General features: G+C 37.9%; 1 protein-coding gene across 5 annotated transcripts in view; it reads right to left on the bottom strand.

Moving 5' to 3' along the window:
• The window catches only part of mib1 (MIB E3 ubiquitin protein ligase 1), an 81,220-nt gene that overhangs the window by 52,549 nt on the left and 13,928 nt on the right, over positions 1-14,743 (bottom strand). For all 5 annotated transcript variants that reach the window (XM_084733008.1, XM_084733009.1, XM_084733013.1 and 2 more), the window contains exons 5-12: positions 12,751-12,817; positions 11,927-12,131; positions 11,261-11,444; positions 8,881-9,025; positions 8,623-8,756; positions 5,719-5,826; positions 5,405-5,602; positions 3,580-3,731 (exon numbers count right to left, since the gene is read on the bottom strand). In XM_084733008.1, the coding sequence (XP_084589134.1) occupies positions 3,580-3,731; positions 5,405-5,602; positions 5,719-5,826; positions 8,623-8,756; positions 8,881-9,025; positions 11,261-11,444; positions 11,927-12,131; positions 12,751-12,817 (1,193 nt within the window). The remainder of the gene's footprint in view (positions 1-3,579; positions 3,732-5,404; positions 5,603-5,718; positions 5,827-8,622; positions 8,757-8,880; positions 9,026-11,260; positions 11,445-11,926; positions 12,132-12,750; positions 12,818-14,743) is intronic.

Genomic DNA, 14,743 nt, shown 5'->3' with positions numbered 1-14,743 from the left:
TTCTGTACTCCAGCACTTTTTCGCCACTTAATCAATGAGTCCTACAAGCGGACTGGCTTTCTGCTCCTTTATATTCTGAATCCTGGTTTACATATGCACATTACACACTCATTGCATTTTAATATTTATAATGCAGGCCTATTTTCTGCCAGTCTGTGAGCTTTTCCTAAATAAGTTTACTATTATTCATTAAAGTTTAAAAGCTTTACAATAAAAGAGCCTTGTAGTATTTTTTCCCCCTCGCGGACTACAAAGTCAGGCTGGAATTGCTGACCATATGGACAATTTTGTGTGCTTTGTGTGTAATTTTTATTTAATTCTGTCATCTATTGGGTATATTTTGAAAAAGACTTAACGTGTGGGTTAATCAGATAGACCTATATCTATATAATTACATAATAATTATAGAATTACAGGGATCATCAACTCTGGAACAGCCTGCCACACAGAGCTGTGCAAGCTAGTTCTCTATCTCTGTTAAAATAAAAAAAAATAGAAAACTAGACTGTTATGGGCTTGCTTTTACTTTAATTATTTTACACTCTGTTCTGCTTTTGTTGTGCTTCATACTTTGCCTTTATTTCTCAATTTTATATTATATTTCTGTCTGGTCAATACCTTTCTGATTTTGCCTTTTTGGAATTCCTCTAGGGCTGCAAGTGAAGATTATTTTCATTATCAATGAAATTCCCAAACTTCAGAATGCCATGGCCCAATTTGAAATCTGCAAATCTTTTGTAGCCCACCCCAACCTTCCAACACAACTCCAATCAACACAGGAGACAAATCGCATCAATGACAAGATGCGTGTGGTTGTTAACGTGACAAGTCACCAAATACAGTGTAACATCTGTTAAAATAGTCACTTAAATGAAGAATAACATTCATTTAAATCCCATGGCTTTGTTTAATTCGTTCTGAGTACTTCTAAAAGAAATAACTGTAAATATTTTATGGTAATTTAAAACTTTAAAATGTTTTATTTATTTATTTTCATAACCTTTCAAGGCACATCTGCAGGACCTTCATGGCCCACAAGTGGGCCACGGCCCACACTTTGGGAATCACTGGATTAGTTTTCTGGTCCATAAAATGTCAGAAAATGGTGAAAATTCTCCATCAGTGTTTCTCAGTGCCCAAGGTGACGTCCGTAAATGTCTTATTTTGTCCACAACCCAAAGAAGTTAAGTTTTCTGTCATAGAGGACTAAAGAAACCAGACGTTCACTTTTAAGAAGCTGAAATCAGAGAATTCTGACATATTTTTCTTAAATTAACTGACTTAAGATTGATCAATTATCAGAATAGTTGGCAATTAATTTTTATAGCTAACCAATTCATCAACTAATTATTGCAGCTCTAGTTTTGCGTGTGATTTAATTCTGCCATCAATTGGGCATAATTTGATATATTCAAATGTTATTATTATTTTTTTTTACAAATAGATCGATGTCTATATAATTACATTTCAATTATGGAATTTTATTGATTTTGCATTTCTGCACATCTGTTACTGTTCATACTTTGTCTCTATCTGTTGATTTTATATTTCATTTCCATCTGGTCAATTTTCTGACTTTGTCTTTTTTGAAGTGCTGCATTTTTTTACAAGTGTAATTTGTTACTGAAAAGTCCTACATAATTATTGTTATTCCTTCCATCATTTTGGATCATTTGCTTGTTAAAGAAAAAAAAATCCTTGAGATTAACTCTTTGACAACTGATTTTGGCCTTGTTTTCTGCTTTTATATAGTTATTCTTTATGTCAAAATCAATCTGCAAATCAATTGATCAGCGTACCACACAGGAAACAGGCGCTGGCTTTAGACATTCTATTCTGCAGCGTGCCAGAGGTGGAGGGCTGACTCTGGCCAGGCTTGTGGCAGGTGGCAGGTGTTCCACCGCCCTCTGACCTCAATTCTATTTGTCCTCATGCCAAAGGAACGAATGCCAGTGAAGGGGAATGACATTTAGCCTGGGATAACTATGCTCATGCGCAAACATACACACACACACCCAAAGCACTCAGAATGGGAGGAAGCTGTTAACTTTTCTATAACACTGACCCTGTAACGTTATTTTCTATCACCTTAAAAGGCCCTGGATGATCAACCTGATACCGACAGGCTAACTGAGCCATCTTTTATATGCTCATGGTTGAGAGACAAGAATAAAACAGCTCAAGAGTGGAGCAGCAACCTGCTAGAGCTGGAAATAGCTGTGGCCAAGGACAAGGCAAACTGCTGCTGCATGAACCGGCCGCTTCAGGCCAGGCTCAACTCACAACACACGGAGACGGACCGGCAGAACAGTAAAAAGAAACAACAAATGAACTTCAAGGGCTATTAACTACACTAATATAAAAAAAAAAGTCAATGCAAGACAGATGCTTTCAAGGCCTCTAAGGTAGTCTAATGTCAATTTGAGACTAAACCATCTGTTAGGGAGATGGATGAAGCCTATAGGCCTGCTTCAAGCTTCAATCAATGTCAAACTAAATTGAGATACAGAGCAAATTTTATAGGAGGATGAAAATGTGATCAGTTAGGTAGTGGAATTCAACTTCTTTTAAAAATACTTTTAAATTTAAGCGGAATCTGAGGAAGAATTTCAAATATCGACATAAAGAGGTCAGTGTATTTCAGATTTACAGCTGTTTTTAATTCTTGTTCACAAGACATTTTTAAGACTGCAGTACTGTCTTACATAAAACATATGAATAATCTGTGACTTTAATCAATAGATCTTACATATTTTCTTTAGAGCGCACTGCAAATTTGCAAAAATAATCCATGACTGTAAAATCACATTCATAACAAACCCAATAATTTGCTAAATAAAGGCAACACAGCCTCAACGGGATCCTCTGCCAAAATTTCCTATTTGTTTATGTCAGTGATTGGACCTTGTCTGCCTCCTAGTTTAGACCTGTAGGTGGTGAGCCCAAATCCTTCATTCCCACAGAGGATGATTAAGCAACGGCTTAGTAGTAACAGATAAGTAATTTTGCCATGGCCTCTTGTCCTCTGGCTGCTAAGAAGCAAAACATAAAATCTAGCAGTTGTAGTTTTGACTCATATTTTTAACTGTTTGATTATGGCTTGATCAAAGAATGTATCGGTTATTATTCATTCATGGTGTGACTGTCACACAATCTAACACAACTAGTCTTTTAACCATTTAACTATAAATACCCCACAAGGACAAAAGAATCTATATTTTTAAATGCCAAAAAATGTCCAAGTCAGCCTGTGTCATTGCCTTGGAAACTCTTGGATTCAAGTGTTGATCTTACATAATTTTAAAACAAAAGGAAATGTGTTTGGCTTGCATTTTTGTTGCAACAAAATCCATAAGTAGCACCAATCTGAGTTCAGGATGATAAAACTTTCAATGTAGCTTAATTTTTGACTCCTTTACATTTTTTTATAACACAGTGTCAATTCCAATAAGAAGTGTTGTGTATAAATGCCCACACATTAAAGAAACCGTTTTCATAGATTCCACTTAAACATGCCCTGGTCACTTGGAGAGACAAAATGTGTGGGACAGTTTGCATGAGCAGAAGAGCATCTCTTACCTGGGGTTTCCTCGCAGGGCAGCATGATGCAAGGCATTGAACCCGTTATTGTTGGTGATGGTGACATCAGCGCCGGCCTCCAGCAGCACTGACAGCATGTCATCTCTCTTCTTGCTTATGGCATCGTGCAGGGGTGTGTCCCCCTCTGAATCCTAAAAGGAAAGCCTTGCAGTTACTCACTACTCTGTTACTAATCCGTGATTCTAACTCCCTAGCTAAAATTACCTCTCTACTACTGTATTACAACTAGGGATGGGTACCGAAACCAGGTATAAAACAGGCCCCAGGGCTTATTTAAGATCACAGTGTTGAAGAGCTCCAACATTACCGGCTCTTTTATCAGTACTTTTTAACGTTTCGGTGTAGGCCTATTTTATTATCACACCGAGGCCTCTCTCCTGCTTTCCAAATACACACACACGTTTCAAACACGCAAAGTGTATTAGCTCAGCTAATAGCGAATTGTTACAAACAAGCTAAAACAAAGGCAGTCTGTATGTAGTCGAACTGTTTAGCTTAGTTTGACACGTAACTTAAAATTTGGCAAATTCCTGTAAACTGGCTGGAACAAATCTGCCCCTCCTCCTTCGATCAGAGATACCTGGAGGCAGAAAATCAGATCAGAGGAGGACAGAGGACAGGAAGAAGGACTAATACTGACTGATGTCGATCTTCTTCATTCTTTCTAAACTTCACTCAGTATTTTGATGTCAGGAATATGATTCATCTGACATCTGATATTTTACATTTGTTTCCAGTGAGATAATATTGAGAGACTTCGCTGTGTAGCTATATTTAAAATGTTGTATTCTAATTCTGTTCTGAAGTTATTCTTTTTTAAAATAATATAACTTTTAAAAGCAATTATTTAGTAACAAAAAAGACTGATCTAGTACCGCTAAAGTACCTCATATCTAAAGCATTTCCTTTCAGGAAGTTGCAATTTGCGATCGCAACAATTAACACACACAGAGACATTAAAAAAACAAAAACAAAACCAAACAAAAAAAAGATTGCTGTGAATTCCGCACGACTTTGCAATTTTGTCCAATCACTGCAACTTGTCTGCAAATTTGACCAATCATAGCAGTCCCCCATGCAAACATGACAGAACGTCTTAACAAACTGACTCAATGTTTAATTATTTCCTATTTTTTGTATTTAAATTTTTTTACTTTGTCACAAGTATCAAAATGGACACAAAGTTTGTCATTGTCATTGACATTTAAAAATGCTCTGTGTACTTTTATATTCTATAATCTTGTGCTTGCTGACTTTGAGCTCCAAAAAGAGTTTGCTTCCAAGTGGAATACCCCTCAAGTGTACTTCTTCATTTACAAATAAAGCATATTTTATTAGAAATTTTGTATGCCTGGGCTTTCTGGTAAGGCATCTTAGAAAGCTCAGAAAAGCGAGTGGTTTTATGCTCCCTGGAACAAGCTGCCTTTGATTTTTAATGAATTATGAGAAAAATAAACTTTGCGATTTCATTGCAGAATACACCTAAAAGCATCACAACATGCATCACATTTTTTTTAACAAAAGCTGCCATGAAACCAAAACAATCCCAAAACAGCCTTCAAACTCCTAGAGGGACTGAATAAGAAGTATTAGCAAGACTAGAAAAATCAATCAAATCCTAATAAAACCCATTCCTGAACAAACATACTGCCAACCATGTAGCGTACAACAATAAGTGTAAACCAGACTGACCTTTGACAGTGTGGTTATTGTATCTACTTGTTTCTGTATTACCTTTCTGAAGTGTCACAACCTTGTGTCACAAAGCATTTCTCAATAGTTAAAAAGTCACAGTGATTGATACCTGGAGGCTGGGGTGGCAGCCAAAGTCCAGCAGGGTTTTGACCACCTGCAAGTGGCCCTTGTTGACAGCTATGTGTAATGGAGTCTGCCGTCTCTTGTTCCTGGCGTTCAAGTCAGCACCGCCCCTCTGCAGCACCTCAATGACAGAGCCCTCGTCACCAAAGGCTGCGTGGTGCACTGCCCGGTCTCCATCTTTGTCCTGAGTACAGCGACAAACCCGCATAATGACTCAGTGTTATGTCTGTGAGTGAATTTCTTACTTAATATGAACTAAGATGAATTTACAATAAGAAGGAATTATTTAATTATCCGAACCTCAGCTTCCAGGTCCACATTGTGTTTAAGCAGCAGCTTTAGGACGTCCACGTGTCCGTTCTGACTGGCTGCCTGCATCGCAGTGTGTCCAGCACACTGCCCATTCACCTGTAAACACACAAACAGTAAAAGTGAGAATAAAGGTGTGTGTCAACATCATGTTTCATGTTCAGATGTGCATCTACTGAATTAGCTGTTCACCTGAGGGGCTTAAAGATCGGTGTGGGTGTGTTTAAGCGTTTGTGTGTGCATGTATATGTGCATGAACGGCTGGGTGTGCATGTTTCATCACCAACTGCAGCACTGCAAAAACTCAGAGCATAAATATTAATGTGAACTCCTTTGGGAGTCTCGAGACGTCTCTTGTCCTGGCAGGCGGATCACTTGGCCAAGCTCAGTGTGCTCAGCTTTAAGCAAATAATTCCACTGAAAGGCAGTAGGGCATCTGGCCAGCCTTCACCACTGACACACACATGCACGCACACTCATTCACTCTCTCTTGCTCTCTGAGTGAGGACAGTATTGCAAACTTGACGTACTCAGTTCTCATAAACTATATGGGATACAGACTTCTGTCCTGTGACAAACGGGTGTTTTCCCTGGCTTGTCGCCTGTGTCAGAGCACAATCTGCAACCATATGGGGTTTGCAGACCTTCGCTTGATTCTAAGAGTGAATCGGGTCTGTGCTGCAGTGCACACCAATGCTCCTTGGTGCCTCCTCTGGGCCCAGCCTTAATGCTTTTCAGATTGAGAGAGGTGCAGTGGTGGGAGGATCTCAGAGCCCTTTCCTACGAGACTCTCAGCCTCCTCAATATACTGAGAGCAGAGGAGAGCACAGACGGGGGTATTACAGCTCCAATTATCAATGTGCTCAGAAATTTTTAATTTCAAGGGGTGAGAACCAGAGGGATATAAGTGACATTTGACTTCTGTGGCATTTGACTTAACTTTACAGGAGAGCCAATAAAAAATTACTGTACTTTTTCCCAACTTTGTTTACTAAATTCTATCTTTAATATTAAAACTCCTTTAACATGTGGATAAGAATATACTTAAGGAAGCAATATGTAGCTATTGTGTATCCAAAAATGAGTACTGCAGTCCACATAGCGAGTTGGAGGATAGACTGTAGTTGCTGACTTGCTATTTAATATACGATCTATGGTTGAAGTGACTTGCTTCTCCTCCTCCTTCCTCTCCAGGCGCAAAGAAGCTCAGACAGGCTGCAGGAGTGCAAGACGAGTGTAAAATTGTAATTCGAAAATGAGGATGAGTCCTACACTGTAAGTTCATCGGCTGTTTATAACTGTCAATTGTATGTCAATGTAAAGTTAAGCCTGTTATCCTGAAAACACAAGATCGCTGCTCTGAAAATACACACTGGAATTGGAGTTCAGCGCCTGCCTGTCTCGCTGCCAGCCAGACTCCATTAACATATTGCTCAATTTAACTATTACAAACATCTACTACTTCTAAGAGATTATTAATGATATTAATGACACTTTTTGTGAACATTTGCCAAAAATATGAACTGTAATTATCATGAAACAAGCAAACTAAAACAGTTATTCTGGCCAAGAACATACATTTCGAAGGAGGACACCATGGCTGTAGCATCGTTCTAAGAGACACCAGTATTTCAACTTGACATGTTTCCTTAGTCTCTGATGGCATATCATGGTCATTTTATGATAAATTTTTCCTTCAATTGACAATAGTTTGACATTTACTTAAAAAAATTTATCTTTTTTATTTGGAAGATAGTCAAATGTACCTTTTTGGAATCAACACTTTATCTAATGAAAATAAAAACTTACATTAATGAATTAAAAGTAGCAGTAATCCATTCTCGTAATAAAAAATAGCATATGCAAATAATTAAGTTCAGTGAATGTAATTAACACTGTTAAAGCTTTACAATTTCACCAAATAACTAATTGAGAATAGGCTCATTGTAAAAATATATAAAATATCAATCAAAAGTTATCTATCTAATAATTAGTTCACTGAATTACAATTAACATTAATGCTTCTATAAGCAACTTTCATATTTTGTTGACTCTGGAGGCCCCTGTGGACAAAAGCAGCAGTGTGTCGACTGCAATAACCACAAAATATATCACAGCAAAAATAAAAATCTCCTACTGCTTCTTTTTAACTGGCAAATGTATGACTGCCTGCAACTTTGCCTGTGAGTTGTTTCATCTGATTTCACAAAGAATCTGACCCAGTGGCAGGCATTAAGAACAACTAAACTGAAATAGCTGATCTTCTGGACAGCGGTCTCGTTTACTTAGAGAAGGTCACATAGAGGCATCAGTAATTAATTCCAAACTGTTTCATAACAAGTTAAAAACTCCTTATACTGGCTTTAATCCTAGCCTAGCAACCATTTGGTCAAATAACTAAAATACTGAGATCAAACACTGAGAATGTTAAATATAGCAATATAACTATATGCAGCAAGTACAGCATATTTCATGCAGATCACGACAGACTGATTTGAAACGAAATACCTGCATGTTATTCATTAGTTTCTCTGTGACTCTCTGTGTGTCCTGTATCTGGGTCCCTTTATTCCAAAAAGACGCTAAGTGCTTTTACGCCCCTTTTGCACCAAAAAGTTCATTGATACCTCTTTTGTTTTTTTTTAATTAATAACTTTGGATTGGTTCAGTATTCATGGGTGCTCTCTTTTTCAGTAGAAAGAACTCATCGAGAGCTTTCATTTGAGATATATATAACTAATTTTCTCCCAAAATAACTCTTGCACCCCTCTGGTTCTCACCCTTCAATATATTTAATGGCAAAATTACTTGGTGTTCATCAAAAACCCATCTAGAAATCCAGCAGCTGCTCATACCAAAAAAGTACTCTCAAAATATTGTACGTTGAGCACTTACATCCACATCAGGTCTCTTAAGGATGTCCTCCACCTTGGCCAGGTCTCCATTGGCTGCTGCCTTGACCAGCTCCTCGTTAATGTCTCCAGATTCTTGTGTCTCAAATAGTTTCTTCAGCAACTGCGATAGACGCTCTGTCCAAACAGGGGGAAAACATCATAAAAGTGTTTGTGTGTAGATGTCAGAGAATGGGCAGCAGTGAGGACGAAGACCTAAGACGACACTCTGTTTGTGTCAGTAGTGCATGTTCATACATACCTCCAGAGGCGTTGCTGACAGCGGAGCCAGAGGGGGCAATCTTGGTGACAGCAGCAGGATTGTACGTCCAAGAAGTTCCACAAACCTCGACCTTCAGGTCACTGTCAGAGTAGATCTGCTGCACACGGCCCACCTTGCCTAGGGTCTGTTGAGAAATGTTGCGACAAACTCATTAGTATATGGAGGGCTGTTGTCTCTGGGCTATGTTCTGTGTAACAGAGCCTGTAAGTGGCAGCGGAAAGATGGAGAGAGATTGTTAGAAAGAGGAAAAAAATGAAGGAAAGGATAAAGAGGAGACAATACCAGCTCAGCAAAGCAATTGTCCTACACGGAGCAGAAACAAAAGCTTGTGGCAAAAATAAAAACTGACAGAAAAAAACTAAATATTACAGATTTGGGCTGTGTTCTCATTATTCAGAGGATATGTACTTGCACAAGAAATAAGATGGATATAAAGGAAAGAGAGCCTTCTGCTGGCTAGGCTATTTTTCATCTATACAGGCAATACAGAGAGGGACAGAGCAAAATGCGATCCAATTTTGAATCATATCATCTCGGTCCTGGCTATATGAGAAAGAGGCACTTTGAGTCTGTCGAGCGGGGTCTGGGGCTGTCCTGGAGGATGCCATCAATAACGGGGACTGCTGCAGTAGAAGCAGCAGCGGGCGGCAAACAGCCGTGGTTAGTGATCAAAGCTACAACCCATCTCAGGGTTTTAAGGCTCATTAGCTGCTGAGGGGGGCCAGTTTGGCAGGGACAAGTGGCATATTGGAGTAGACTGGCGTTACATAACCTAAGGCGTGCTGGGCAGCAATGAATAAACTTCATAATAAGCGAAGAATAAAATCGTGTTGTTGACACTGAAAAAAATAAAAATAAAAAAAAGGTCAGCAACACAGCCATTGACTGATTTGAACAGAGGATTCATGTCTCTGCCTGTAATAAATGCCGCTACATTTCTACGAGAAAATGTGGGATGGCACTGCTAAGTGTGAGGGGAACAGCAGAAAATTACACAGTCAGATGAACTGAGCCTTATCTATAAAAGATTCTTGCATAAATAATTGCGTGCCTGTGATGAAGTCTAGGTCAAAATTTTGATTTTAAATTAAGTTCTAAAAATGTTTGGTGCCAATATCAACAGCACTGATTTTCTCAGATTTTAAACTTCCATAACAGTTTTTTTCTCATCAGGTTAAAAAGAAAGTATCCACTTAAATGTACCTTAAAGGATGTTTTGTCACCTTTATAGCCACTAAAGCTGGGACGATATACCCATGTGCCAAATTAATAATGTTACAATACTTTGGTGACAATTCAATATGTATCGAGATTCTACAAGTACTGTGATTCAATATTATGATTTTTGTTCTCTTATGTACTCATTTCTTAAGAAAATATTGCTGTGATCACAATGCTAATATTCATGGAAATTGTCACTGTGTGTTAATATCAAGCTAACAGACTGAGCACTATTAATATATATATATATATATTTAAAAAAAAAAAGAATCATGTTACTTAAGACAATTGTTTTTTCCCTTAATTGCTACAGTGCATACTTTCATTTTTAATGTTGTACTATTCAAAGTAATGAAATAAATCTATACAGGCACACACATTTCTAAAATTACTCAACATGTCTTTTGAAAATAAATCAAAAAACAAATCATGTGATTGAAACAGGGCTACTGTTTCTTTCAGTAGCCCCGTTTCTTTTACTGTTTCTTTTACTTTTTTTAAGCATGTCATGGTCTTACACCAACACGTCTCACATTCTCACAGCGTATGAACCAGTATGGCCCCTCAGGTCCTCGGGCTTGAGTCGGTTACTAGTTTCAAAGTGCAAGACTAAAACTTTTAGCTTTCATGCTCCGAGCCACTGGAACAGTCTGCCAGAGGATCTGAGGGCAGCTGCACGTGTTGAGATCTTTAAACGCAAACTTAAACTTACCTCTTCAGCCTGGTTTTTGATTAAGAATAGTTTAGAAACATTTTTAACTTTATTCTATTCACTTATTTTCCTGTATTTATGTTATATTATTTCATTTCATTTAATTACATTCAACATTATTTGTTATTTTATTAATATCAGTAATGTTTTATTTGTATCTCTTTTATTTGTTTTTATTTAGTTCTGTCTGGTTACTCTTTTTTCCCTGCAGAATATTTTACACTCCATTACCATCTACACTTGATCTGTCTAATCAGTTTGTCAGTCATCTGTTAAGCACTTTTATTTACACTAACCTGTATGAAAAGTGCTACATGAATAAAATTTTAATACTTGGCATAAAATTCCAGTGGGCATTAAAGTAAAGACAGGGTACAGGGTTGTTAAATTTGCACAATCAAGTGTAAATATCTCTCAGAATCTTACAGGCAGCATGGCCTCAGCCCACTCTCCGTGGCCTCTTTGTAGCAGCTTGATGCGGTCGATGTCGTAGCAGATCTGAACCAGGTCTCCCACAAGGAACTGGGAACTGCCTCCCTCAGCCCCAGCTGCTACTTCACCGCTGCGCACGACGTTGGCCTTTGTCAGCACTGCTGGGTTGAACGTCCATCTGTGGATACAGAAATCAATGCATTCAAACAACTCATACTAATTAATAACATATGATACCAGATCAAGGACAGATTCTGAGCAGTCGCATGGAGTGTTTGAGGATTTACAAACTACTATTAAGCAAATAAAAAAAATAGAAAATAAGGAAAAACATTATTTGAAAAGCGCATCAATGAAAAATGTCAGAGTTGAAACAACATTTTTAGGAATACAAGAAACAGATTGAAAATGAGCAAGGATCCACTATTTTATACATGTTACAACAAATGACCATTCATTTTAGATTTATGTTTAGAGGATTTTCAATTAAATGTTATAAACTATAATTTCATCTTGTTGTATAGATGTACTCAGAAGTGTTTGAAGCTGCATAGTTTCTCAAGAGATTTAATTAAGCCTTTTCACCTCAGCTCAGTCAAATGCTGCCAATGGTCCCAACTGGCAGCCAATAAATCGGAGCAAATCCATAAACGGACTCACCTGTTGCCACTGGGGTACTGAACGACAATATCGTGGTCTTCATCAATACCACATACTGTGCCGGTGGTGGTGAGCGTCTCAAACATGCCGTCAGTCCACCCACCGTGGCCATGTTGGAGGGACTGAACAATCTCAAGGTCTAAGTCGATGTTAACAAGGTCTCCAATCTGGAGACCACCAGGATTTCTGTTGCCATTCTGCTCACCTGAGAAATAAAAGCACAGTTAGTTGTATTAATAATAAAATTACATTATGTAGTGTATAAAAAAAAACAGTATCAGTTTTGTACATTTTAAATCTGTAAGTGACTTTAAGATGAGCATTGAGAGAATATCAACTCATCATTTATAAATATGAAAAAAGTATATTCTTGTGGTTTAATTTAAATAATGTGCTCACATTCTAAGTTTATGGGCTTTTACATTGTTTATTAGAGGGATAATTGGGCCTTTTATTGGTTATCTTTTTAAACACATATATGATAGAAACTGGTGACAACAAAACATAGGGAAAGGACCACATGGACTACATCAGAAGTGCTGCTATCTATGAGTAATAACACCATCATTGCAGTGCACTCTTGCTGCAGTGTTGAATGCAGAGAGACAATTCATTCCTGGAAGTCTTGGAATGCTGTAACTGCATGACCTGAGCTGCTACCTGGTTTGTGCAGCCAGGTGACTATGTGGTGCTGCCATCTAGTGGCCAAACAGGTCTAACTACAAGTTAAACTCCCCTAATGCCCTTGAATTCACTGCACCAGAACGATAGGTGAGAGAATTGGTGCAATAATGACGGTGGACACAGATCAGTGGCTTACTTACCTAAAACAGGGCAGTGGTCTCTGTAAAAAGAGCCTCCTTTGGCATCCTGGACACATTTCAGATCCGACTGAGGATGAAAAAGAGGGGAAGGGGTTAGATAATTAACCTGGGTAATTCCATTAGTGGAGGAGCACAACGATCATGAATAATGAAACAGAGAATTTACACACTTCAGGCTGTCGTGTCAGTGGAGTTTGTCTAGAAAACCAACAATATCAGTGCCCTAAGGGTGAGGCAGGACAATGAAACACTACATTGCTACAGAGAGAGAGCGTCATATCATTTGTGATGACTCAGATGCGCAGCCACTGTGGCAGAGTTAGAGGGCAGAGATGATTGTGAGGCAGAGCAAACATTCCTCTGAGCTGATGGAACACTTAAGTCCTGAGTACAACAAGTCCCAACAAATTAATAACTCAAGTCTCCCTACTGTATCCAGAGAGCAGGACACTTTTGATCTTATGAGGCTTTGTGCACAAAGCAGACATTACCAAACAGGAAAAGGTGGCGGCCTCAAATGCTGCATATGAAATCTGCAGTCCCTCTGCATAATTTATCATGATAAAATGTTTAATTTCAGTCAGTATTGATAATTATTGATCATTTTTAATACACTACTTTAATAAAGACCAGAAGAAAAGGGGGTTCATTTAACCACCTTATTTTGAATATTGTGAATTTACTGCCTTACTTAAAATTTCACGACTTTACTTATCATGGCACACAGTTTAGAGCTGCAATGATTTATCGATTATTAATTTAGTCACCAACTCTTTGATAATCAATCATTTTGACTAATTTTGAGAAAACAAAGGCAAAATTCTCTGATTTCAGCCTCTTAAATGTAAAAATTTTCTGTTTTCTGTACTCCTTTACGACAGTAATCTGAAACTGAAAACAAGATATTTGAGGACGTCACTTTAGGTTTTAGGAAATGCTGATCAACATTTTTCACCATCTTCTGACATTTTATGGACCAAATGACTAATGAATTAATTGAGAAAAGGATTTACATATTAATTGATAATGAAAATAATCGTCAGTTGCAGACATAGACCTGTCTATTTTAATCAACAATTTCCTCAACATCTGCACTAGAGATGTTAATGGTTAACCATTAATTGGTAAAGTACTGAGATGTTTTTGTTTTGTATTTTTGTATTTGACAGGTTCTGCATTTTGGCTAATTAGGCATAAACACACACTCTGCTCCTGTCTAAATGGAACCCTATATTTGTGAACTTACACACTTTGTTTCTTTCTCGTGCATGGCTTAACAATAAATAAGATCCGGATATTTCACACAATTTTGTATTTTTTCTTAACCAGTAAGTTGTTGGGTAAGGGGCGTCAGCTATTGAAAGTAAAACCACCTAAAACTGACACCCCTAGCCTGCCCTCATGTTTCTGTTGTTGTGTCACACGAGTGTTGAAGGTGCAAATGAACAACAAACCTGTTAAACGATTGGCTGTTTGCATGTAACTCGTACCACACTCCATTATCAAGGGATTTGTTAGGCTGTTTATGAGGCCAAGCATATTTGTTTCGTGCTTTAATTAGGGCTGCACAATTAATTGCAATATTATCAAATATCACAACATGGCCAAATGCAATATCGCTGGAACCAGAACCAAATGGCCATTTTTTTGAAAGAGAAGAAAATGTGAGAAAGCAGCATTATCATTAAGTACTGCATTGCTGCAGAGATGGGCTGACCTAAAAATCATGTTCTTCAGATGAAAGAAAACATTTTGTTTGCACCAGACGCCAACAAATGTCACATCATCATGATTTTTTTTTCTAGAAAAAAAGAAAATTGTAATGCAAAAATTCCTACTAATCATACTGCACATCGTGAGTTCACTCAAAATAATCACAATATGATTTTTCTACCCTACTGTGCAGCCCTAGCTTTAATGGTGCTTTGCATTTAATGCCTGATTTAAGTGAAACTGATGCACATTTTACTGAACGACTTTCTTATAGCAATTG

This window comes from Lutjanus erythropterus, chromosome 12 (assembly GCF_056507025.1).
Source record: "Lutjanus erythropterus isolate fLutEry1 chromosome 12, fLutEry1.hap2, whole genome shotgun sequence".
NCBI lineage: Eukaryota > Metazoa > Chordata > Actinopteri > Lutjaniformes > Lutjanidae > Lutjanus > Lutjanus erythropterus.
This window is presented reverse-complemented; position numbering and strand designations above follow the sequence as displayed.